This window comes from Delphinus delphis, chromosome 10 (genome assembly GCF_949987515.2).
Source record: "Delphinus delphis chromosome 10, mDelDel1.2, whole genome shotgun sequence".
Classification (NCBI taxonomy): Eukaryota; Metazoa; Chordata; class Mammalia; order Artiodactyla; family Delphinidae; genus Delphinus; species Delphinus delphis.
This window is the reverse complement of record NC_082692.2, coordinates 64,234,076-64,257,718: the sequence shown is the minus strand read 5'-3', so window position 1 is coordinate 64,257,718 and position 23,643 is coordinate 64,234,076. Positions and strand designations below refer to the sequence as shown.

The 23,643-nt window shown below is 41.7% G+C and overlaps 1 protein-coding gene across 1 annotated transcript in view; it reads left to right on the top strand.

Moving 5' to 3' along the window:
* Positions 1–23,643, top strand: part of MAP4 (microtubule associated protein 4) — a 168,628-nt gene that overhangs the window by 111,595 nt on the left and 33,390 nt on the right. The window contains 7 exon segments of the mRNA XM_060022383.2: positions 6,548–6,661; positions 9,444–9,578; positions 10,141–11,172; positions 11,878–11,998; positions 13,608–13,626; positions 13,628–16,997; positions 21,418–21,468. Of these exon segments, the coding sequence (XP_059878366.1) occupies positions 6,548–6,661; positions 9,444–9,578; positions 10,141–11,172; positions 11,878–11,998; positions 13,608–13,626; positions 13,628–16,997; positions 21,418–21,468 (4,842 nt within the window).

Sequence of the window (23,643 nt, the reverse complement as noted above, 5' to 3'; positions counted from 1 at the left end):
TTCTTCTGAGGCAGGTACCCCTTTGTTTTCTCCCCTTCAAAACCTGTTTTGAGTAAAAAGCTGAAATTCATATTCATTGAGGACTAAATGATCAATAGTACCTTAGAACCTTAGTTCTTCCAAAAGGAATTATTATAGTACTAATAGCACCATTTGTCAAATGCCTATTTTGTGCCAGGCACAGTACTAGAGCCTCAATATACATATTATCTGCGTTTCTTACCTAACTCTGCCAAGTATATATTATCCTCATTTGACAAAAAAAAGAAAACTAAAACTTATACCCAATTTGTATAAAATTCTAACTAATTTATAGAGACAAAAAAAAGCCTATCTATAGTTGCCTAGAGTTGGAAGTGGTGGGAGGGATGGACTGCAGAAGCACCTCAAAGCAGTAGTTGATACCTCCATGTCAGAGTTAATGAGGTTGAGAGTTCAAGTTATTTGTTTCCACTTATATATGGTTTCTTTTTTGCTATCTAACTTAAAAGGTGCCCATAACTGGTTCCAGATGTTCTAGTACTTGATGTTCTGTACCACTCTCCAGTCATGAGCTGTCCCAGATATACATAATTTTTGAAGAAAGCTTTAATGAGATGTAATTCACATACCATACAATTCACCCATTTAAAATGTACAATTGAGTGGATTTTATTATATTTGCATATATGTACAGCCATCACCAGAGTCCATTTTAGAATATTTTTTGTCACCTCATAAAGAAACTCAGTACTCCTTAGATTTCACTCCCATCTCCTTATCCACCCCAGCCCTAAGCAACTACTAAATCTACTTTCTGTCTCTATAAATTTACCTATTCAGGACATTTCGTATGAATGGAATCATCATGTTAATATGTGGTCTTTTGTGGCTGGCTTTTTTCATTTGGCCCAGTGTTTTCAAGGTACATGCATTTTTTGGCATGGATTAGAACTTCATTCTTTAAATGGGCATGTAATATTTTGTATGGATACACTGCATTTTGTTTATTCATCAGTTGATGGACATTTGGGTTGGTCTCCCCCTTTTTTCCCCCAACTATTGTAAATAATGCTTTCTAAAGCATTCGTGTACAAGATTTTGTGTAGATGAAGGAATGTAACCTGGATTGGAATTGCTGATCATATGGTAACTCTGTTTAATGATTTGTGGAATTGCCAAGCTGTTTTCCAAAGCAACTGCAACATTTTATATTCCCATCAGTAACCTATGAGGTTTGTAATCACTACATCCTTGACAACACTTGTTTTCCCTTTTTAAACAATTATAGTAACCTAATGGGTGTGAAATGGTATCTTGTGGTGATTTTGATTTGCATTTTCCTAATGGCTGATGATGTTGATTATCTTTTTATCTTTTCATGTGCTTATTGGCTATTTGTATATCTTCCTTGGAGAAATGTGTATTCAGATCCTTTGACCATTTTCTAATTGGTTGATCTTTTTGTTGTGCTGTAAGAATTCTTTATATTTCACATACTAGACGCTTATCAGATTTATGATTTGCAACTATTTTCTCCCAATTTGGGGGTTATCTTCTGATTTTCTTGGTAGTGTCCGTGGAGCACAAAAGTTTTTAATAATTAATTAATTAAATTTATTTATTTTTGGCTGCGTTGGGTCTTTGTTGCTGCACATGGGCCTTCTCCAGCTGCGGCAAGCAGGGGCTGCGCCTCACTGCGGTATGCAGGCCTTTCATTGCGGTGGCTTCTCCCGTTGCAGAGCATGGGCTCCAGGTGCATGGGCCTCAGTAGGTGTGGCACATGGGCTCAGTAGTTGTGGCACATGGGCTCAGCTGCTCCGCGGGACGTGGGATCCTCCCGGACCAGGGCTCCAACCCATGTCCCCTGCATCGACAGGCGGATTCTCAACCACTGTGCCAGCAGGGAAGCCCAGTTTTTAATTTTGATGATGTCCACTTTATCTCGTTTTTCTTTTGTTGCTCAAGGTTTGGTGTCATATCTAAGGCTCCATCGCCAAATCTGAGGTCATGAAGATTTATCCTTATGTTTTCTTCTAAAAATTGTATATAGTTTTAGCTCTTATATTGAGGTCTTTGATCCACTGTGGGTTAATTTTTGTGTATGGTGAAAGGTGTAGGGGTCCAGATTCATTGTTCTTCATGTGGATATCCAGTTGTCCCAGCTCCATTGTTTGAAAAGTCTATTCTTTCCCCATTGAATTGTCTTGGCACCCTTGTTGAAAATTTGTTGACCATAGATACACAGTTTTGTTTCTCAGCTCTTAGTTCTGTTCCATTGTTCTGTATGTCTGTCCTTATGCCAGTACTACACTGTCATGATTACTGTTGCTTTGTGGTAAGTTTTGCAATTGAGTAGTATGAGTCTACCTACTTTGGTCTTCTTTTTTTTTTTTTTTTTGCGGTACGCGGACCTCTCACTGTTGTGGCCTCTCCCGTTGCGGAGCACGGGCTCCAGACGCGCAGGCTTAGCGGCCATGGCTCACAGGCTCAGCCACTCCGCGGCATGTGGGATCTTCCCCGACCGGGGCACGAACCCATGTCCCCTGCGTCGGCAGGCGGACTCTGAACCACTGAGCCACCAGGGAAGCCCTGGTCTTCTTTTTGATGATTGTTTTGGCTATTTTGTATCCTTTGGAATTCCATATTAATTTTAGAGTCAGCTTGTGAATTTCTATAAAGAAATCAGCTGGAGGACTTCCCTGTGGCGCAGTGGTTAAGAATCTGTCTGGCAATTCAGGGGACATGGGTTCGATCCCTGGTCTGGGAAGATCCCACATGCCATGGAGCTACTAAGCCTGTGCACCACAACTACTGAGCCTGCGCTCTGGAGCCCGCGAGCCACAACTACTGAGCCCTCATGCCACAACTACTGAAGCCCACACACCTAAAGCCTGTGCTCTGCAAAAGAGAAGCCACCGCAATGAGAAGCCTGTGCACCGCTGCAAAGAGTAGACCCCGCTTGCTGCAACTAGAGAAAAACCGCAGGCAACAACGAAGACCCAATGCAGCCAAAAATAAATAAATTAATTAATTAATTAAAAGAAAAAGAAATCGGCTGGGATTTTTGGTAGGAATTGTGTTAAATCTGTAGATCAATTTGGGGAGTTTTGCCATCTCAACAATATTAAGTCTTCCAATCCTTAAACTTAGAATGTTTTTCCATGTGTTTATACCTTACTTCTTTCAGCAACATTTTGGTAGTTTTCAGAGTGTAAGTTTTATACTCCCTTTTGTAAAATTTATTCCTAATATTTTATTGTTCTTTATTCTTATGAATGGAATTGTTTTCTTTCATTTTCAGATTTTTCTGACTCTGAATTGGTTTTTGTATATTGATCTTGTATCTTCCAACCTTGCTGAACTCATTAGTTCTAATAGTTTTTTAGTTGATTCCGTAGGATTTTCTGCGTATAAGATCATGTCCTCTACAATAAAGTTTTACTTCTTCCTTTCTAATCAGGCTGCCTTTTATTTCTTGTCCTTGCTTAATTGTCCTGACTAGAACCTTCAGTACAATGTTAAATAGAAGTGGCAAGAGCAGACTTCCTTGTTTGTTCCTGGTCTTAGTTAGGGAAAGCATCCAGTCTTTTACCATTAAGCATGGTCTTAGCTGTGCGGTTTTTGTTGATGTCGTTTATCAGATTAAGGAAAATGCCTTCTATTCCTAATTTGTTGAGTGTTTGATTTATCGTGAAAGGGTGTTGGGTTTTGCCAAGTGATTTTTCTGCATCTATTGATGATCATGTGGTTTTATTTTTTTAATTCTGTTGTTATGTATGTATTCCATTAATTGATTTTTGGATGTTAAACCAATGTTGCATTCCTGAGATGGATCCCATTTGGTCATGGTATATAATGAGTTTTATATGCTGGCACATATGTAAACATTTGTTGAGGACTTTTGCATCCATGTTCAGAAAAGATACTGGTCAGTAGTTTTCCTTTCTTGAGATGTCTTTGTCTAGTTTTATATTAGTCTCATACAATGAGTTTGGAAGTATCCTCCTCTCTTTAATATTTTTGGAAGTGTTTGTGAAGAATTGATTTTCATTCTTCTTTAAATATTTGGTAGATTTCATCAGGGAAGCCATCTCAGCCAGGGCGTTTCTTTGTGAGTAGTTTTTAATTACTAATTCAGGGCGATGGCTCCAGTGATCCCCACCTCCTAGTATTCATACCCTTGTGTAGTCACCTTCCACATCGTACCATGCTTGGGCTATGTGACCAATAGAATAGATGGCAGAAATAATGGTATGCCATTTCTAAGATTAGATTACAAAAGACACTACAGTTTCTGTCTTGGTCACACTGGGTTTACTCACCCTGGCGATAGCTGCTGCTGTGGAGAGGCACACGTGGGGAGGAACAGAAGCCTCCAGTTAACAGCCATGTGAGTAAGCCATCATCATGTAGGCAGGTTCTCCAGCCCCAGTCAAGTCTCCAAATGATCACAGCCCTGGGCAGTACCTTCACTGCAGCCTTGTGAGAAACTGTAGTGGAGGTGGGGAAGAAATAGATTCTGGGAGACCTTTTTTTTTTCATTTTATTTATTTATTTTTTGGCTGTGTTGGGTCTTTGTTGCCGCACACGGGCTTTCTCTAGTTGCGGTGAGCGGGGGCTATTCCTCGTTGCGGTGTGCAGGCTTCTCATTGTGGTGGCTTCTCGTTGCGGAGCTCAGGCTTCAGTAGTTGTGGCATGCGGGCTCAGTAGTTGTGGCTCGTGGGCTCTAGAGCCCAGGCTCAGCAGTTGTGGTGCTCGGGCTTAGTTGCTCCGCGGCATGTAGGATCTTCCTGGACCAAGGCTCGAACCTGTGTCCCCTGCATTGGCAGGCAGATTCTTATCCACTGCGCCACCAGGGAAGCCCACTGGGGGACATTTTCAAGGTCAAGTCAGCTGGATTTCCTGACGACTTGGATGTGGTGTATGAAAGAGAGAAACCAAGGATGACTCCAGGGTTCTGGACCAAAAAGATAGAATGCCATCAGAGATGGGAAGACTGTAGGAGGAGTGATTTGGGAAACAGGTTACATTTTGGTTTTATTTTATACATTAAGTGTTGGCAGTTTGATACAGAAATCAGGAAATAAAGGGAGAGGTTGAGATGACTGGAGATACAAACTTGAGTGTCATCATCTTATAGATGGAATTTTAAACTGTGAGGCTGGATGAGATCACTAAGAGAGGGAATGTATGTAGGTAGAGAAAGAAAAGGTCTTCCTCTGTCCCGCAACCACTCAGTTCTTTAGTGCTCAGCTTAAATATTTTTCAAGTGAAGACCTTCCTTGACTTGAACTAAAGTATATCGATCTCCTAAATGTTTTCAACCCTGATTTATACATCTTTGGGTTTTTAGAACACACAGGGTCTGCCATATCATATGCACCTAGTAAAATAGTAATGAATAATTGACAGAACTTTGTAGAAATCTTTGATTTTTACATGTGATTTAGCATTCTTCCCCTCCTAATGTGCGAACCATACAACAGTTATTCTCATTGCTGGTTTAAGTGTCCTGTTTTCCTTCAGTGGAAGTGTGAGAGGCAGAGCAAGCAGCAGGTACCCCAAACCAAGTTAAGACTGGGGAGAATGAAGCTTTCTAATCTGTCTAGATTCTAGCTCCTCTGCTGTTCTGAAGCAGCAGCACTGGGGCCTCCTCCAGCCCCAGCAGTTTCTCAGTTTCCTTTCTGCTCGTTCATATTCTGCAGTGCCGTGCGCTCCCCTAAGCCTGAAATCCCTTACTATAAGAGGGAGGGGCAGCTGCTTCAGAGCCACAGGAATGAACATTCACTTAAAGCCTGGACTTCAGTGCAGCTGCCTCTGACAATGGAAGTGCCTAAAGGGAATTAGCATTCCCTGAGAAACTAGTTAGAAATGCAGATTCTTAGGGCCCAGCAGTGTGTTTTTATAAACTTTCAGGCTAATTCAGATGTGTGTTGCATTTCGAGATGGCCTCCTTGGAGAGCAGAATTCTTGCTTGGCCTAAATGGCTTTGCTCTTTTTTCATGTAAGAAGGTGCAGAGTTTACCTGATGTTTTCAGTGCCTTTACTCATGCCAACTCCTGAGTCTAGAGTTCATTCTTTCCAGGTACCAGCAGTTCACCTTGTCTCATTCAGACAGCTTTTGAAATGCAGTTTTCTTCATGCTCTCCACAGGAGGTGAAAATGTCTCTTTTACTTGTTCTGTGTGTGTGTGTGTGTTTTTAATAACCTAAAATGAATGTCTGCTCTGTAAATACATATTGAAAGTTTATATTTGTACTCTCACCTCCTAATATATTATAGACTCGAGCATTAGTTGTAGTTTTAGTTTTATGTATTTGTTGGCTGTCTGATTTAGATAATTAAATCTTAGAGAATATGAGATTATGTATTTTTAACTTGTCACAAGTGAATTAATGAATATTTGATTCCCTACCACATTCAGTCACATATTATCTCCACATATTTAACTCACTGTTGACGACACACATGTAGCTAATCAGTATTCATCAGAGGATAAAAAGGAATGATAATCTTTCTAGTTGTGTTCAATGGGAATGAGTTTTAAATTCCTTCTTTATTCCAGATCCCTTTAAGATGCACCATGATGACAGCCTGGAAGATTTGCTCTTTCTCCCCAGTGGAACAACCAGTGCTTCAGCATCTGCAGAACAAAATGATCCCCTGAAGGACAGTTATGGTATGACTTCTCCAGCTGGATTTATTTCTTAACTCCATCAATTAATTTGGCTTTTCACCCATCACCTTTGAAGTGAATCACTAGGCAAAGTCATGTTTAGGGGCTCTGGCTCTGACAAGGCTCCTTCTAGATTAGTCACAGAGAATTCACAGTTGGGCTGCTCAGGTTCAGCTCACCTCCTCTCATGGGATCTTGAATCCTATATCCTAGGGCCAGGTTCTGTCTCCACATTTTTATTAGTTCATGGCCTTCTGCAAGTTATGTCCTCCCTAAACTTTGGTTTCTTTATAAAATGGGGCCACCACTTGTTCTTACCTTAAAGATGTGGTGTTGATGAAATAAAATTTATGTAAAAGTACTTCGCATAGTTTCTGGTACATGGTAAACTAAACGTTAAACAGATCTTAGTTATCAATTAGTAGTTTCCTCATTCCTGGTTTTGTATAACTTAACATGAATGTGGCCAAGGTACTGTAGGGCAGGCAAAACTTTACTTCTACCCATCTTTGGTGTTCAGTTGAGACTCTATAGACAGGTTAATAAGAAAAAAACAAATAGTTTGTTAACGCATGCAACATACATCACATGGGAGGAAAGTAACTCAAAGGTGTAGCTTAGAAATTCAGTTTGGGACTTCCCTGGTGGCACAGTGGTTGAGAATCCACCTGCCAATGCAGGGCACATGGGTTCAAGCCCTGGTCTGGGAAGACCCCACATGCTGCAGAGCAGCTAAGCCCTTGCACCACAATCACTGACCCTGCGCTCTAGAGCCTGTGAGCCACAACTACTGAGCCTGCGTGGCAGAACTACCGAAGCCCATGTGCCTAGAGCTCATGCTTCGCAAGGAAAACCGGCGCACCTCAACAAAGAGTAGCCCCTGCTCGCTGCAACTAGAGAAAGTCCGCGTGCAGCAACGAAGATCCAACACAATCAAAAATATATAAACAAAAAAACAAAATAAATAAATTTATTTTAAAAAAGAAAGAAATTCAGTTTGTGTAGCATCCTCAACAAAGAATATTAAATTTGTAGAGAAATGACAGGATAAAGGAAAGCAGTTTTACACTTCCAAGAGTCATACTTCGGGAAGGTAAGTATATGAGAGGGAACTAATGGAGTCAGGTTTGTTTGCATATTCTTGGTGCCCTCTCTGGCCTGATAAGTGTCTCTTGCCAGTGAAAGGAAAATTTATATCCTGCCTTCAGACAGAAAGGGAGGAGCTTTTTCTCAATTTGTTGTTTGCTTAATTGCCTTCAGCTCAAAATTTTTATGTCAAAGGGGCATATTTTGGGGTAACATGTTCTGGTTTCCTTCAGTACCCATCATCAGTAAGTCCCACTTCAAATAATGCTTATAATTTTGTATTTGTAAAGATCCTGGCTAGTAGTTGTATGTTTCACTTATGCTTTTCTTTGGCCTGATGATCTCTTGCAAGAAGGATGTTAAATGAGTTGACTTTGATGCAATCCATCTAGTCTCCTGATTTGATTTTGGCTTTGACTCCTGTTTTTTCAGCTCACTACCTAGGCAGTCACTTAGTTGCATTGACTTCTTTCTTTACAGCATCTTTCTTCTCTTCCTTTCTGCTCCCTCTGCTTTACGCCATGCAAGCCCCTATCACTTCATACCTAGACCACCTCAGTGGTCGCCTATCAGACTTCCTGCTCTCCTTTAAAATTAATTCTGAATATACCTGATCATCTGACTCCCTGTTCTGTATTCATGTCTCATTTTTATGATTAAGACCTTAAGACAGCTCCCCCACACACACTTTTTTTCTCTAAATTCTCTGGTTTTCTGGATTTTTTCTTCTACTGTTTGTTCTAATCCCATTTTCCCTCTCTGGTATACAAGATCTGTTTGAATCAGACTAATCTCATAGTCCCAGAAACATTCTTGTCCTGTTGGCATCCTCGTTCTTTTCTTTGCTCAGTGAGCTCTCCATCCTTGAAATTGACTACTCTCCCCTCTCTTCCTGCTCTTGCTTCTCCTCTGAAGCCTTCTGTGACTGTGCTGGTCTCATGGTTCTTTTGAAATTCTTATAGCATTTAGTCCATACTACACAGTTTACTTTATTTGATATATGTCTATCTTGCCTCTCTAGCTAAATTGTAATAATCTTGATGGCAAGGACCAGGCGATACTAAATCCCATGTGATATTAGGTCTGGCAGAGGACAGCATAATAATAATGCTTTTACATCTGTCTAGTTCTTAATAATTTACAAAGCATTTTCACAAAAGTGTCTTCTAATGTTGGAAAGGGTTGTATGTTAATCTCACTGTACAGATGAGGAATTGATTCACTGTCCCTTACTGTATGTTGCGTTCTGTTGGTTGTGATGTAGGAGCAAGAGCTCGTCCTTTGCTATTTTTTATTTATTTATTTTTTTAATATCTTTATTGGAGTATAATTGCTTTACAATGGTGTGTTAGTTTCTGCTTTATAACAAAGTGAATCAGCTATACAAATACATATATCCCCATATCTCCTCCCTCTTGCGTCTCCCTCCCACCCTCCCTATTCTTTGGTGTTTTTGAATCTTTGTAAAACATTGTAGAAGGTGGCCAGTCAGTGTCAATCAGCAGGGCAGCAGCCTAACAATTAGCCAAAACCTGGAGAATGTCAGCGGTTTTTACTTTAAAACTTTCTTGCTTTGTTTCTTGTTGGTCCTTTTGGCCTATGTCTTTATGGCAATATATAAAGCTGGTTTTAAATATCAAATGTCTTTTTTCCCCAGTGTTGACTGAGTCTGAAAAATGTATTTGTGTTTCAATATTAGGTGTGTTTCCCTGTGGCACATTTGCTCCTGCAGCTGTTGTTCCTCAGGGGTGGCCTGTGGAAGCTCCAAACCCTCCACATTCAGAATCCTTCATTTCCCCTGAGGCCATTACACAGCCTCTGCAGCCTACAGCAGGTACATTGTTAGGATCCCTGTTTATCACTTAATAGTTACAGTATCAATAATCAATATAAAGCATCAAACATTTTTGAGCCTTGTGCAGCAGTATAGTTAGGTAAAATTTTCACAACTGTCACAGATGTTTTTAAATTTAAATTACTGATTTCAAAGCTGGAGGAATTAAGTTGTAGTTGAAATACAACACTTAGGGCCAGTGGGCAAAGACAATCCCTCTGTAATTCAGGGCAGATTTAGAACTCTGGGGGGTTTTCTTGATGTCCCACAGGTTCCCTTTCTGACACTAATTGTGTACCTGTGTTGATTTTTTTGGACCTGTGTTTTTTTCTCTCCTTTGCCTTTCCTCCTCCACTCTTTGTTCTGCCAGTATTCTATTCTTCTAAGTATTAGGACTGTCGAAGAGTAGGCACAAATGCATTAAGTGGACAGCTTTTTAGTTATGTTTAGGATGTTATGGTCACAAAAGCTAGATACTCTTGTGCCCTAAGAAAGTAAATTTTGAATGAAGAGCTATGAGCAGACAATGATGGATCCTAAATGTCCAATTTATTTCCCTTAGAGCCTGCTAAGGAGGTAGAAATGGCATCAGCAGAAGAGAGAGCACCAGCAAAAGCAATGGAAATGGTGATGGGACTGAAGGCTGCTAACATGGCACCATCTCGAGAATCAGAGATGGTCCTGGCCAAGGATGTGGCGCCAGCCACAGAAACAGAGGTGGCCTTGGCTAAAGACACGGAACCACCTACCGAACCAGATGTGGCCCTGGCCAAGGACATGGAATCATCCATCGAACCAGATATGGCCTTAGTCAAGGACGTGGTACTACCCCTAGAAACAGAGGCAACCCCAGTTAAGGACAATGTATTGCCCACAGAAACAGATGTGTCTTTGGCCAAGGACATGGTACTGCCCACAGAAACAGAGGTAACCCCAGCCAAGGACATACTGCTATTCAAAGAAGCAGAGAGGACACCACCTGTAAAAATGGATTTGGCCCCAGCTGAGGGTATGGTACCACCTACAGACCGAGAGGCGGCCCCACCCAAGGGTGTAGCATCACTTTCAGAAATAGAGGTGCCACTGGATGAGGACGTTGTGTCATCCACAGAAATATCCTCAGCCAAGGAGGTAGCCTTGTCCTCAGAAACAGAGGTGGCCCTGACTGGGGATATGGTACTACCCCCAGAAACAGAGGTGGCCCTAGTCAAGGACATGGCTGCACCTCCAGAAACAGAAGTCACCCCAGTCAAGGACATGACTCCACCCCCAGAAGTAGAGATGGCCCTCAGCAAGGACGTGGCTCCACCTCAAGAAACAGAGGTGGTCCTGGGCAAGGACGTGGTTTCATCTCCAGAAACAGAGATGGCCCTGGGCAAGAATGTGGCTCTACCCCTACAAACGGAGGTGACCCTGGCCAACAATGTGGCTCCAGCCAAGGATGTTGCAGCATCCTCAGAAGCAGAGGTGGCACCAGTTCCTGTTAAGGACATGGAAACTGCACGGACACAGGAAGAAACAAGTGAGGATCCCCAGTTAGAATCTCTCCAGGATGAAGGACAGTCAGCTGTACCTCCTCTCATGATATCAGCAGGTATGGGTTTATGCTTACTTGCAGTATTTGTGTACAAGGGTGTAGCCTCCAGAAGGGTAAGGGACAAACGTCATGCCAGGTAAAATAAAGACAGTCACACTGTACTTCGCAAGTCTAAACACATTCCTGCTCCCCTGAACAGTTCTTTCTCACCTTTGCCCTCCTCCAACCGCCAACACCTTCTCCATCCTTGTTCTCTGCTCATCTTCCTGTTTTTCTTATAGATGATTGAAGCAATAAAAGAGAACATTCACAAACTTCCACTCACTCGTCTACCTAACTACTTGTATCTTTATCCATAGACTCTGCCTTCCCTGCTGTTGCCATCAGCAAACAGTCCCTGCTCCTAGTCATGAGGGGCAGCATCTTTGTCTTGCACTAGATCCTGTCTTCTCTTGTCTACTTACACACATTGCCCTGGCCATTCTCTTTTCTTGCCTCGCACCATGTTTTTCCCCCTTTACATTGGATCATTCCCACCACTGTAAAAACATTTGTTATTTTTCCCTTCTTTTTAAAAAAAAACCCAACCCTCCCAGCTCCCGCTTTCCTCCCCCTTCCAACTGCCACTCCATTTCTCTCCTGCCCTAATAGGAGCGTCCCTCATTCCTCAAAAACTGTGTCCATTTCCAATTTCTGGAAGGTGGAGAAGTAGCTGAAATGGTGCTTCTCTGAAACCTGTGTGGTTTTTACTTTTACCTTTAGAAGCAGTCACAGCCATGGGCCAAAAGCACAACTTGCCAACAGATGAGGATTCTGTGTCAGAGGAACTAGAGCAAAAGAAACCGTTCAGTAGTCAACCTTCTGAACTTCCTTCAGAGACCTCAGGTATGTCAGGAAAACAAAGTGGCCTGTTTGAAAACGCTTAAACTGGGAAAGATGGGGAGATGGTGGAAGACATTGTTCCTGGTTATAAGGTGGTGATCAGCAGGACCGTTTACAAAGTCAGCTCTCTTTCTTAAACAGATTTCAGTGAGCTTTACACATTTTTAATGGTAAGCCAGAAGCACATGCACATGATTATCAACTTAGTGATTCTCTGCCTCCTTTTCTGTGATTGTGGTGAGATCGTGAACTTCAGGGCAGGGACCAAGATTTGCTACACTTGGAATCTCTACTGCTTTGAACACTGTCTGGCACCAAGTGGGAGCTAAATAAATGTATGATTTTTAAAAATGTTGTTTTAGTGACTCAACATATCATTAAAGATTTCTCAAGTCCTTATTGTGTATACACCATGCTAAGGCACACAGATACTTAGGCCTGGGTCCTGGTCCTTTTCTAGCCTGGATGGTGAGAGAAGTTCCCAGGCGTGAACTCTGAAACCAAAGATTTATATAATAATTGAATTAAATAGTATTAGAGATGGCACCAAATAGCTGCTGATTAATTGCCATGTTAAATGTTGTAAATGCTGTGGGTTGCTAAAGCCTAGCAATTTTTCAGGAAAAACAATAATTGGCCTGAGGTATTAAGTAAAGGGTAGGATTTGGAGGACATTGGAGGGATAAAGATAAGGACAAAAGTTACTATTTGAATATTTTAATATTCTGTGAGGTCATTTATTGCATCAAACTTGCCAAGAGTTGTCCTAGACCTGCTCTCACCGGGTCTCTTTCCAGGATCTTGGATCCATACTGCATTCATTGACTTAGAGGCAGGAGGTTGGACTAAGTGACTTCCTGAAACTTTTCCAAGGGTGCTCATCCTAATTGTTTTAATTTATTATCCTATACTTGGCATTATGTATATATCTCTGTCTTTTGGGAAGTACCTTTAGCGACAGAACATTGAAATCTAGCACATTTGTGTTTCAAAGTAGGAGGCTCTTGTTCTGAAATAATGTGACTTTTTCTCTGGACAAAATACTAATTCAGTATCTTTTCTTTTTCTCTTTCTTTTTTTTTTTAAAAGTAGTATAATTCTGTCCTTCTGGTCTGTTTAACAAGTAATCGGTATAATACTGATAAGTAATTAGTATAATATTGGTGACAGACTCTTAGAATTGTAAAATCATACATATTTCATTCAATCAGTTAATCAATGTCACCAAAAAGAGGAGCTTACCATCTTGTTACTATCCTGGGAATTATGTACCTATTAAAAATAATAACAAATATAAATAAGTATCAGAGGAGATTTATAGGCAGTAGGTGCTTATTATACAGATTAGAAGATTGCTGTTTGAATTTCTTTTATCAAGTTTTGAATATTTTGTAAATACATTTTGTAAAAAAAAGTCTTTACCCAAGATGATGATCTTTGATTTTTGTTAAATATTTACTAATCCCAGTTAAGAGTGAGAAATGTTTTGGAAAAAAACTTTTCCTAAATGAATCAGTATGTGGGTTGGTGAAAATAGACTACTTAAATGAGTCACTAAATGGACATTTTCTTAAAGAAACAATAACAAAGGGTTTTCTGTTTGGAATTCTGGCCAACTTCATGTATTGCAGGTACCCTTCCCACACAAGCCAAAAAAGCGTGCAGACCCAGTGATCGCAGGTCCGCCCGGCCCGCCCGGCCCAGGCTTGCCAGGGTCCCTCCTGAGCTGCTGGGAGGCTCTTCTCCACGGAAGACTCTTGATCCTGGGCTGGGCCCCTGCCCTTTGTCTGAGTTGGGTTGGGTTTCTGGTTCGTCTTCCTGTGGTGAGCCTGGGAACCAGAGGAAAACTATTCATGGTGACTTCCTTGAACCCCAGAGGGATCTTGGCAGGGAGTCCTGGGATATAGAAAGAACACCAATGATGATGAAGAAAAAAAAGAAGAAACCAAAGCAAAAGAGATACTCTCAGCCCCGGGCTGGGGGACCTTGGGATGATGACAATGCAGATGAGCCTAAAGGTCATCCCTCTGCCACTGACCCACAAAAGTCAGGTGTTCCCCCCAGCCAGCCTACCACTGTGGGCACAGAACATGGGCTGGTATCCAGAGAAAACTTGAAAAAGGGATGTGAAATTGATTCCAGGGCAGCCAAACTGGTAGCTGAGAACTTTGCCTCCGAGGGTCTCAGCATTCCTTTGCGTCCTTTGGAAGAACCCCCGAAAACTGCAGTAAATTCTCAGCCCAAACTGAGAGTAGAGGCAGAGGTGAGAGGTAACAAGTCAGCACCACAGAGCCAAGACAAGAAATTGCTGCAGCAAGATGAGTGCAAATTACAGCCTGCACCCTACCTCGAGACTCCTGTGGATAAAAGCCAGACAGTAGGCTCCCTCAATCTGAAAGGACCCCTGACAGAAGTTTTTTCACACAAAGTAGAAATTCCTTTGGAGATCAGACCCAAAGAGGGTTGCTCTCCTGTCTTGGACCAAGGGGCTGAGGGTAGAGTTTCAAAACCCAAAGCAGCAAAAGAACTGCCTAATTCCATACCCACTTTGACAGCAGGTAATCCATTAGTAAGTAGTCTAAAAGAAGGGAGTGATGAAAGTAAAATGACTAAACTGCAGAATGACAAACAGAAAGAGTTTTCTGAGGGAGCTGAAGAGGTTAAAGAACTAAAAACGGAAAGTATTCCCAAGGAAAGACAGGAGAACAGCATCTTTGCTTCTGAGCAGCCACAGGACACGGTGTTAGCTCAGGTTCCTGGACTAGGGAATGAACCATTTAAGAGAATGGCAGGTGATGGCAAAAGCAGGAAGGGAAAGGGAAGTTCTGGGAAGATGAGAGCAAGTTCTGGGAAGGTGAGAGCAAGGTCTGAGCTGCTGTGGCTTGCGGACAGCCAGAAGGACAGCAAGGACACAATTGTTCTTGTGCCAAGTGAGCCAGCGCCTAAAATGGAAAGAATGGATAAAAGCGAGGAGCTGGGGCTGGGTTCTTCAGAGCAACCAGGGACCGTGGCTGAGCTCACTGAGGCAGTGGTGATGCGGGACCCTAAGGAGATGACTGACCTGAGGGTGGCAGGCACCTTGCAGGCGTTGATTCCTTTGGGAAATGGGTCAGGCGTGATTCAGACTTCCGGTGCTAGAACAGAAAGAGGAGCTGTAGCCATAGGCATGCGTGTCGGCAACCAGAGCGAGGAGGAAAAATGTCCTTGGATGGATCATGAGGCAGCTCCCTGGATTTCTGAAAAGCCTACAAAAAGAGGCAGTGAAGACAAAAACAAAAAGTTTAAAAATAGTTATTCCACACAGCCTGCTAGAATGGAGAGGAAGGAAGAAATCCTCAACCCACCTTTTGTAGGGAAGCGTGGGGATATTGGTAGTACTCCCCATCAAAACAGAGAATTAGAACTTACTTTCCCCATAGATCATGACCCTTTGTTCTCACGTATATCAGATACACCCACAGTGGAAGGAGTTGACCAAAAGGGTAGAAATGTTGAGGTTAATTTTTCTAAGCTTGGGGCTCTTGGCAGGAACAAAACAAGTGCAGGCAAGGATTTTGCTGTTACTGAACCAGCTACCAAGGTGACAGATGTGAGCTGCCAAGACCAAATCCAGGGGGCAGGATTTGTTCCTTCAGTACCGTCTGAGGAGAATAAGACAGATGTGGCCAAGAGACATACTGTAGTTGCTGACAAACCAAATAAAAGGAGTAATGATGGAAAAAGCAAAAAGGTTAAAAATAGTTTCCCTGAGAAGCACATTCTGGAGAATAAGATAGATGCAACAAAAATACATGTTCCCATGGAAACCATAGGGGACCACAGAATTGAAGGAATGGGCTATGTGGATGAAAATAGAAATATTACATTTACCTGCCCTAGAACACCACCAGGATTGATGAATAAGACAGTCCCCCTAGAGGCTCAGGAATCAGCAGCCTGTGAAAAACTGCCCCCTTCTACTTTTCAAGTAGTAAAGGAAAGTGATTCATTTCCAGACACCTTGGCAGAAAGCAGGCAAGAGACAGCTCCAGCCCAGATTTCCAAATTATTAGAGGTAGATAATTGCAGCAAAGTTGGAGTCCCAGTTGAAGAAAGACCCAAGGCTCCCTGTGCTGTTATGCCCTCTACAAGCACAGGAGGAGTTGCCCTAACTCTGACAGCAGCCACAGAAACAGTTAATAACCATGGAGTTAGCTGTCTTCAGAATAAAGGTGAGCTTGCTGGTCCCATGAAAAACGAAGCAGGGATAGACGGAGGGCATGTGATAGGAGAATCTGAGTCAGTGCCCAGTGGTGCATCAAAGCACTCAGTAGAGAAAACCACAGAGCCAGCAGGGGGCCACCTTCTTTCTGGCGTGCTCATAGAAGAACAAAGCCTGGCAGGTGGGGTCAGAGTCCTAGAAGCATGTGCAGATAGCAGTAATTTTCCAACATGTCCAGTAAACAAACAGAAAGAGTCTGAGGAAGGTTCTGCTCCAGTTCCAATTCTTGACCTAATGGGAGACAAAGCACAAAAGCCCAGTTTCTGTGAGGACCAACGTGCTGAAAATAGAGATTCCCAGGGCCCAGATAGTTTGAATAAGGAGGTAGATACGACTCTTTTGCCACCAGAAAGTGAAAAGGATAAATTGGAAGAAATCAGTCTGGATTCTGAAAGCAGAGAAATGGCATGTGTTTCCTTGGCACCACCAGAACTCCAGTCAGGTGTCTTAGATGGCAAAGTTGAAGTGACTCCTTCAAGGGTGGTAGATGAGTTAGTAGTGACTGCTTCCAAGGCTCTTCAACTCCCAGAACCCAAAGACAAGATCTTAGAGGCACCTGAGAAAATGACAGAAAAATCTGAACCGAAGGCACTGGGACAAGGGAAGAAGGAAGATAAAAGCAGAGCGGCAGAACCCATGAAAGGCTACATGAGACCCACCAAGTCCCGAGGACTCACTCCACTTTTACCAAAATCTACAGTCCAGGAACGAGAGCGATCCAAGCAACTCAAGTCCAGTGGTATGAACCTGCCGTGGGGAAATGTGTGTGCTTGTGGCTTTTGGTCAGCATCAGAAAGGCAAAGAGCTTGTGCTTTGGTTCCATCCAGACTCTAATCATTCTTGTTAACCATTGGTTTGTTGGCATGAAGACCTGTAACTGCTAATTATGTGTTTTCTGCAGCGAAGGCATGCCTTGTGTCCAGCTTGGGAGGCTGGTGACTTGGTTGCATGCCTTTTTACCCAGCACTGAACCTTGACTTTCAGGGGAAGTTGAATTTCAAACAATAAATTGTTTAGCAGAAAGTCTATCACCATCCATGATATTCTTAAATTTAAAAAAAAAAAAAGTGTGCCTCCTATGTGGAAAGTTTACAGCCAAATTTTAATCATATCATTATTTTGTATAAGGATTCACAAGAGGAAAGAAAACATTTCATGTCCAGCTGTGTGTGTGGGATTTTTTTTTTCCAGTATACATATGTAACTTGTGCTGGTGGGACTAAATATCCAAATTGCTTTTGGATTGAATGAAAATGAACCCCTTATGGTAGCCTCCACCCAGATTGGTAAGCACAGACTTTATTTGTGTTTCTAGAAGTGGGAAATGATCTCTCAGTGATGCAGCTCTATCTTTTAGCAGTTTGTTGCTTACAGCCATTGGCCCACAGTTTCACAGGGGTTAGAGTTTGGACATAGCCTATGTCCATGAAACATAGTCCATATCCATGGGCAAGTCTGTAAAACTTGCCCATATAGGATTCCTCATAATTTTGCCCTTTTTGCCTCTAATCAGTGAAGTAATTGAGAGGAGACTGAGAAGATGATGATTCCTTTAAGATTTAGAAATGTTAAGGGTTTTTTTTCCCCTGAAAAGTATACATCTAATCATGGCCTTTGAGGCTGTTCACAGCCTACAAATGATGCTATTACTTAATCACTGTTTCCCAGCTTGCATGATGCAGCTACTAACTCCAGAAATGAAAAAACACTGGTTGGTCTTGGTGTAGCCAGTTAGGCTTTTGGAGAGGCTTCATCATGAGATGGTGTTCTGCATGGTATGGACTTGTTTTGGGTAAAGCTTGTGCTATGCATGAATATGTACCCGGTAAGGAACGTGTGTCATGTGAGTAGAGAATCCTAGAAGCTATTATTTGCATAAAACATTCTGATCTTTTCCGTTTTTATCTTCCATTAGCTACCCTGTTGCCAAGGCAGAAAATGATATTGTATGTAAAGTGCTTTCCAGCTTTCATTAAGATTCCCAGCCCTCTCTCCAGTTCATTAGTTTCAGGTTCTAGACCAGTTCTTTGGTTTCAGTGGTAATTAAAGGATAACATGTAAGTTTTCTGAAACTTAGGCATCTCTTTTAGCTCAGTATTACTGAAAAATGTAGGAAGAGGATTTATTGTGATTCTTGAGGAGGCAAGCCAGGTGCTGTAGAACTTTTGGGCTCCTACCTTGACCAGGCCACCCTCAGCGACATGTGTTAGGAGTAGCCTTGTAGAGTGGCTGAGGAGGGAGTGATGTATGTTGGACAAAATATCTTCTCTAAATTCTATCACACCCCTTCCCTGAGAACAATCTATACTTTTTTTATTTTGGTAGGTAAAATTATAATTTTCAAAAATTAACTTTTGAATAGGTTAATACATTCACATGGTAGAACGGGATATGCAGTAAAATGTAAGTCTGCCTCCCTCTGTTAACCCCCATCCACGTTTCCCTCTCCAGCAACCAGTGTTAACAATGTCTTACACGTCCTTTCAGACAATTTATGCATAAAGAATCAATGATATATATATTTCCTGATTTTATAAAAGTGAGACATATCATGCATACCGATGTGTACCTTGATTTGTAAACCTAGTTATTTTAGAGCTCTTTACAAATCAGTACAAAGAAAGGGGCCTCAGTCTTTTTAAATAGCTGTATAGTATTTCACTGTATGGAGATACCCTAATGTATTTTACCACTTCTTTATTGATGGATGTTCAGATGTTTTCCTTTTTTTTTCTATTAGAAACAAGGTGCGTAAACTAATCTTGTATATACAGAATGTCATACTTACGTACATACATACTTATACAAATACATCTGTATAATAAAAAGGGGCTCTGGGTTAGAACCTCTGATTTGAAGAATATATGTTTATCTTTTTGATAGTTGTTGCCAAATTGTTCCTCATAGGGGCACAGAGCTGCACCAGAACTATACTCCCACCCTGAGCATAGACCAGTACCTGTTCCCCTGTACTTTCTCCTACTAGTGTGGTTTTTCTTCTTTGTTGAGGTGTGCCAGTCTAATAGGTAAAAAATTATTACTTGGTATAAATGTATTTTGTGTTTTACTTCTTAAATGACTTCCTTTATTATCCAGTTTATAAAAACCATCCCTGCTCTGAGTTCATAAAAATATTTTAAATTTTTCACATTTTTAATCTTTGATCAGTCTAGAATTTGCTTATTTGTTTCTGTGTGTGTGTATGTGTGTGTGTGTGTGTGTGTGTATTTTGTTTATGAAATATGCGATATGATTACTTGGTTGTCTCACTATGTTTGTATATTCTGTCTCCCTCTGAAATGCCACCTTTGTCATGCTCTAAGTAACACAATGTGGCTTAATAATATATTTTAATATCTAATAGGTCTAGCCCCACATGTCACCCTATCTTTCAGAGTCTTCCTGACTATTCTTGCTTGTTTATTATTTCATATATACTTGACAGTTGGCTCATAGGTTTGTGGGGGGGGAAATCCAGTCAGTCTTGTTCTTGAAATCACGTTAAATATAGATTACCCTAGGGAGAGTTGTTGCATATGTTGAGTTTTTCTGTCCAACATGTAATACATGCCATATTCAGTAACATCACATGTTCAGGTTTACGTGTCTTAGTCCCTCACTGGTGCTTTCTTTGTGCAGATCTTGTATATTTCTTCTCTTTTCTTTGGCCTCACGGCTTGTGGGGTTTTAGTTGCCTGACTAGGGATTGAACCCCCGCCCTCGGCAGTGAAAGTGTGGAGTCCTAACCACTGGACTGCCAGGGAATTCCCAAGATCTTGTATGTTTCTAATAATGCTTATTCAGAGATGTTCAGAAAGCAGGCGAATGTGCAGATGCAGAGCTTTAGGCAAGCCTGGGCTCTGAGGCAGGGGACTGAGTGGAATGGGGAGTGCCTGGATTTGTGATAGGGAACTAGGCAGGGTAACCCCTTATGGGTTCATATGGGCTCTGATGTTTCATGCATGCCTGGTAATAGACCTGGCCTTGGTAAATTTTATTTTTGTTCCTCACTTCGAATCATTCATGTTAACTCTCCTGTGGTCGGATGGTGTTACCCATGGTTTTCAGTGTTCGGACAGTAAAGATATTATTAGTGGTGTCCATAAAAATAATAGCATCTGCCACCTATTGAGTGAATACTAAGTGTCTAGTTGTCTGTAGATAGGTAGGTGGATAGTCGTGTACACACACACACACACACACACACACACACACACACACACACAACAGTACTTTGAAGGATTCTCTCCATTTTACACGTGAGGAAATGGAGGCTCTCCATATTAAAGTCACACTGATAGTGAAGTGGCAGAAATAGAATTTAAACCCAAGTCGTTCTGACTCTAAGGCCCATGCTTTCCTCATTCTTGCCTCAGAGGAACCTTCCAGAAGTTTTAGGTTCTTAAAAAGAAAAAGATGAAGGTCGATGATTAATAATTATATTTTTAAAATTTTAATATCCAAGCTCTATAACTAAGCACTTTTCTAGTTGGAAAATGGAGACACATCATGAGGACATAAACTAATCAGAGGCTAATTTAGGATTAGAATCTAGGTCTTTTAAGTCTGTCTAGCATTTTATTCTCTAGGCAGAGACTGTGTTTGATTTATTCCTGTGTTCTCCCTACCACCCAGCTTAGAGCTTTACTGTATATGATGTCTAATGACAGTTTTAAAATTATAATTGAGTTACCTTTTGCTACGCTTATCTTCTTTGGAAGTAGGGAAAATGAATATACTGCTAAAGTCTCTTTCAGCTTAATGATTCCTCTCCTGTTATTTTTTCATGCCTAAAGTTTAGGGAAACTTTAGCAGAAGGTTTCTTCACATATTATGCATATTGTTCTAAGTAAGGAACATTGAGATACTTCAGGAAATCTGAGCTCAACTTGTCCGAAAAGGACTTCTTTTGGGACCGTGTATTTTGTGCAGGGAAGAGCAAGGTTGAAAGGGCGATCCTTACTGGACTCTGGTATATGCGATGGCTCCATAGTAGTCGCTCCCCTGGAAGGAAGCCAAGGAGAGCTGTGAGTGGCAGTGCACTTGGCATGTTGTTCTGTGAGAGGGACAGTTATCATGGGTCTCCATAAATAGGCCCTTCCCTTTGCCATAGTGAGAGCCATTTCTCCCTTTATCTGGCTTCATTTCTTTTTCTTCAGTTTTCTTGAGCCCATCAACAGTCTTCCAACAGCTGGGAATATCAGTTTATGGTGGGAAATTCTTTTGGTGTGAAACTTGGAGTAATTTATAAACCTCAAATCCTAACAGTTTCAAGGCCCTTGTACATAAATAAAATATGCTCAGCAGATGAAAAAATCATTTGTAATCTCAGAGCTCACTACAGTCTTACAACTGGAGAAGTGCCCATTTGGTAATATCTTTTTTTAAAAATTTTATTTATTTATTTTTGGCTGCGTTGGGTCTTCATTGCTACGCATGGGCTTTTTCTAGTTGGGGCGAGCAGGGGCTACTCTTCGTTGCGGTGCGTGGGCTTCTCATTGCGGTGGCTTCTCTTGTTGTGGAGCTCGGGCTCTAGGTGAGTGGGCTGTAGAGCGCAGGCTCCGTAGTTACGGTGCTTGGGCTTAGTTGTTCCGCGGCATGTGGGATCTTCCCGGACCAGGGCTCAAACCCGTGTCCCCTGCATTGGTAGGCGGATTCTTACCCACTGCGCCACATCTTAAATGTAGTGCCATTTGTGAAGTTTCCTAATTGCTTTCTTCCCACTTACCCTCTCATTCTCTGGCTTGTTTTCTTCTTACTAGCTGTATATTAATGAAATTTATTGGGAGAGTCTATATGTTCAGTAACTAAAAACAGTTATTGTTTATTGAAACTTACTATACGCTCAGCACTCTCTTAAACTCTTAACCCTCAAACAGTTCTGTGCTACTGTTCACCTTATTTGAGCCAGAGCATCTAAATGTTCTGTGAAACAAGTCCAGCAATTATTGGTTGTTCTACTTTAAAAGGAATTTCTTCCCCTCACGCTCCCTCACTTTTATCCTCTGGCTGACAGCACTGGAAGATTAAGAAAGCAAATGCAACTTGCTTCTTACTTTTGGTGTTGCAGGAATTTTTACTCCTTTGAAATATGAAGTGGACAGTAGAGGGGACGTCCATGCGTATTTTTACCTGTGACATTGAGTAGGTCATCTCAGCTGTGAGCAGATTGAAATTGCTAGTTTTTAAACTGTTCAGCAACGATGTAATTTGTATAAGTTTAGGCAAAAAGCTGATTGTCATATAAACGTTTTCTATTGCTCTGCTGATAGTGAACACTCAACATGATTTGGATTTTTTAGTATTTAGTTCATTCATTCATTCAGCAAACGCCAGGTAACATTATTCCCACATTCTAAGGGTAGATCAAGAAGCCACAGCTTTTACTCCTCAAGGATTCCAAAGTGGGGAGATAAACACATAAACAGATAATTTTACTCTAGTGAGAGAAGTTCTGTAATAGAAGGATGAGCTATGTGCCATGGGAATACAGAGCAGAAAGTAAGTCCTCTTAGGAGAGCAAAAGAAAGCTTACTGGAGGAGGTGACATTTGATGGGTCTGGAAGTTTGAAGAGCTGATAAGCAGGGTAAGGCATTCTAGGGGATAGACTGCACAGAGGCATAGTGAAGTGCAAGTGCATGGAATATTTGAGGACTAGCAAACATTTGGGTGTGACTGGTATATACATCATGTGGGCAGCAGGGAGAAACATTCTGAGACAAGATTGGGGAGAAAAGAAGGTAAGCTCTTCAAGGGTCCTGAGAGTCGTGTGTACCTCCATGAGCAGAGGATCTTAAACTTTACACTGGAGGTAATTGGTGGAGGGAGTTGGGCTTTTACCTAGTTTCCTTGCATGAATCTCTTATCTTTTTCAGGGAGGCTGTGCTAGGCTCAGTACTCAAAAGGCCTGGAATTTCCAAGTTGTACTTCTTGGGGGACTTTTCATCTGTAAGCATTTTAATGCTTTTGCCTGTTAAATGACAAAAATAATGCAATTTAGTAATGAGTGTGATGTCCTTTACTTAAGGGAGAACAATCCATGGATTAGGGGAGTACAGCGGACAACAGTGGACCGCTCTTACCGAGGGATTCTGGGCAAGAGCGAGTTTTATAGAGCGTTATAAGCGGCAACTGGGGGAAATAGGGCATGACTGGCTAGGAGGTCTGGGGTTTCCTTATAAGGCTAACAGGTCCAATTTTCTAGGGCAAGGTGAGCTAGCTGAAGCTGATTCGAAGGACTGTTTGGTGTGTTTTAGGTTTCTTTGACAGTGAGGTGCTTTCCTTGACAGTGAAGTGCAGGCTGACTTCGATTTAGATTTGTGGGCCAAGCCACGGGGGCGGCCTCCATTTTGTGGGTCCTGGTAAATGAATTACCTTTATCAAG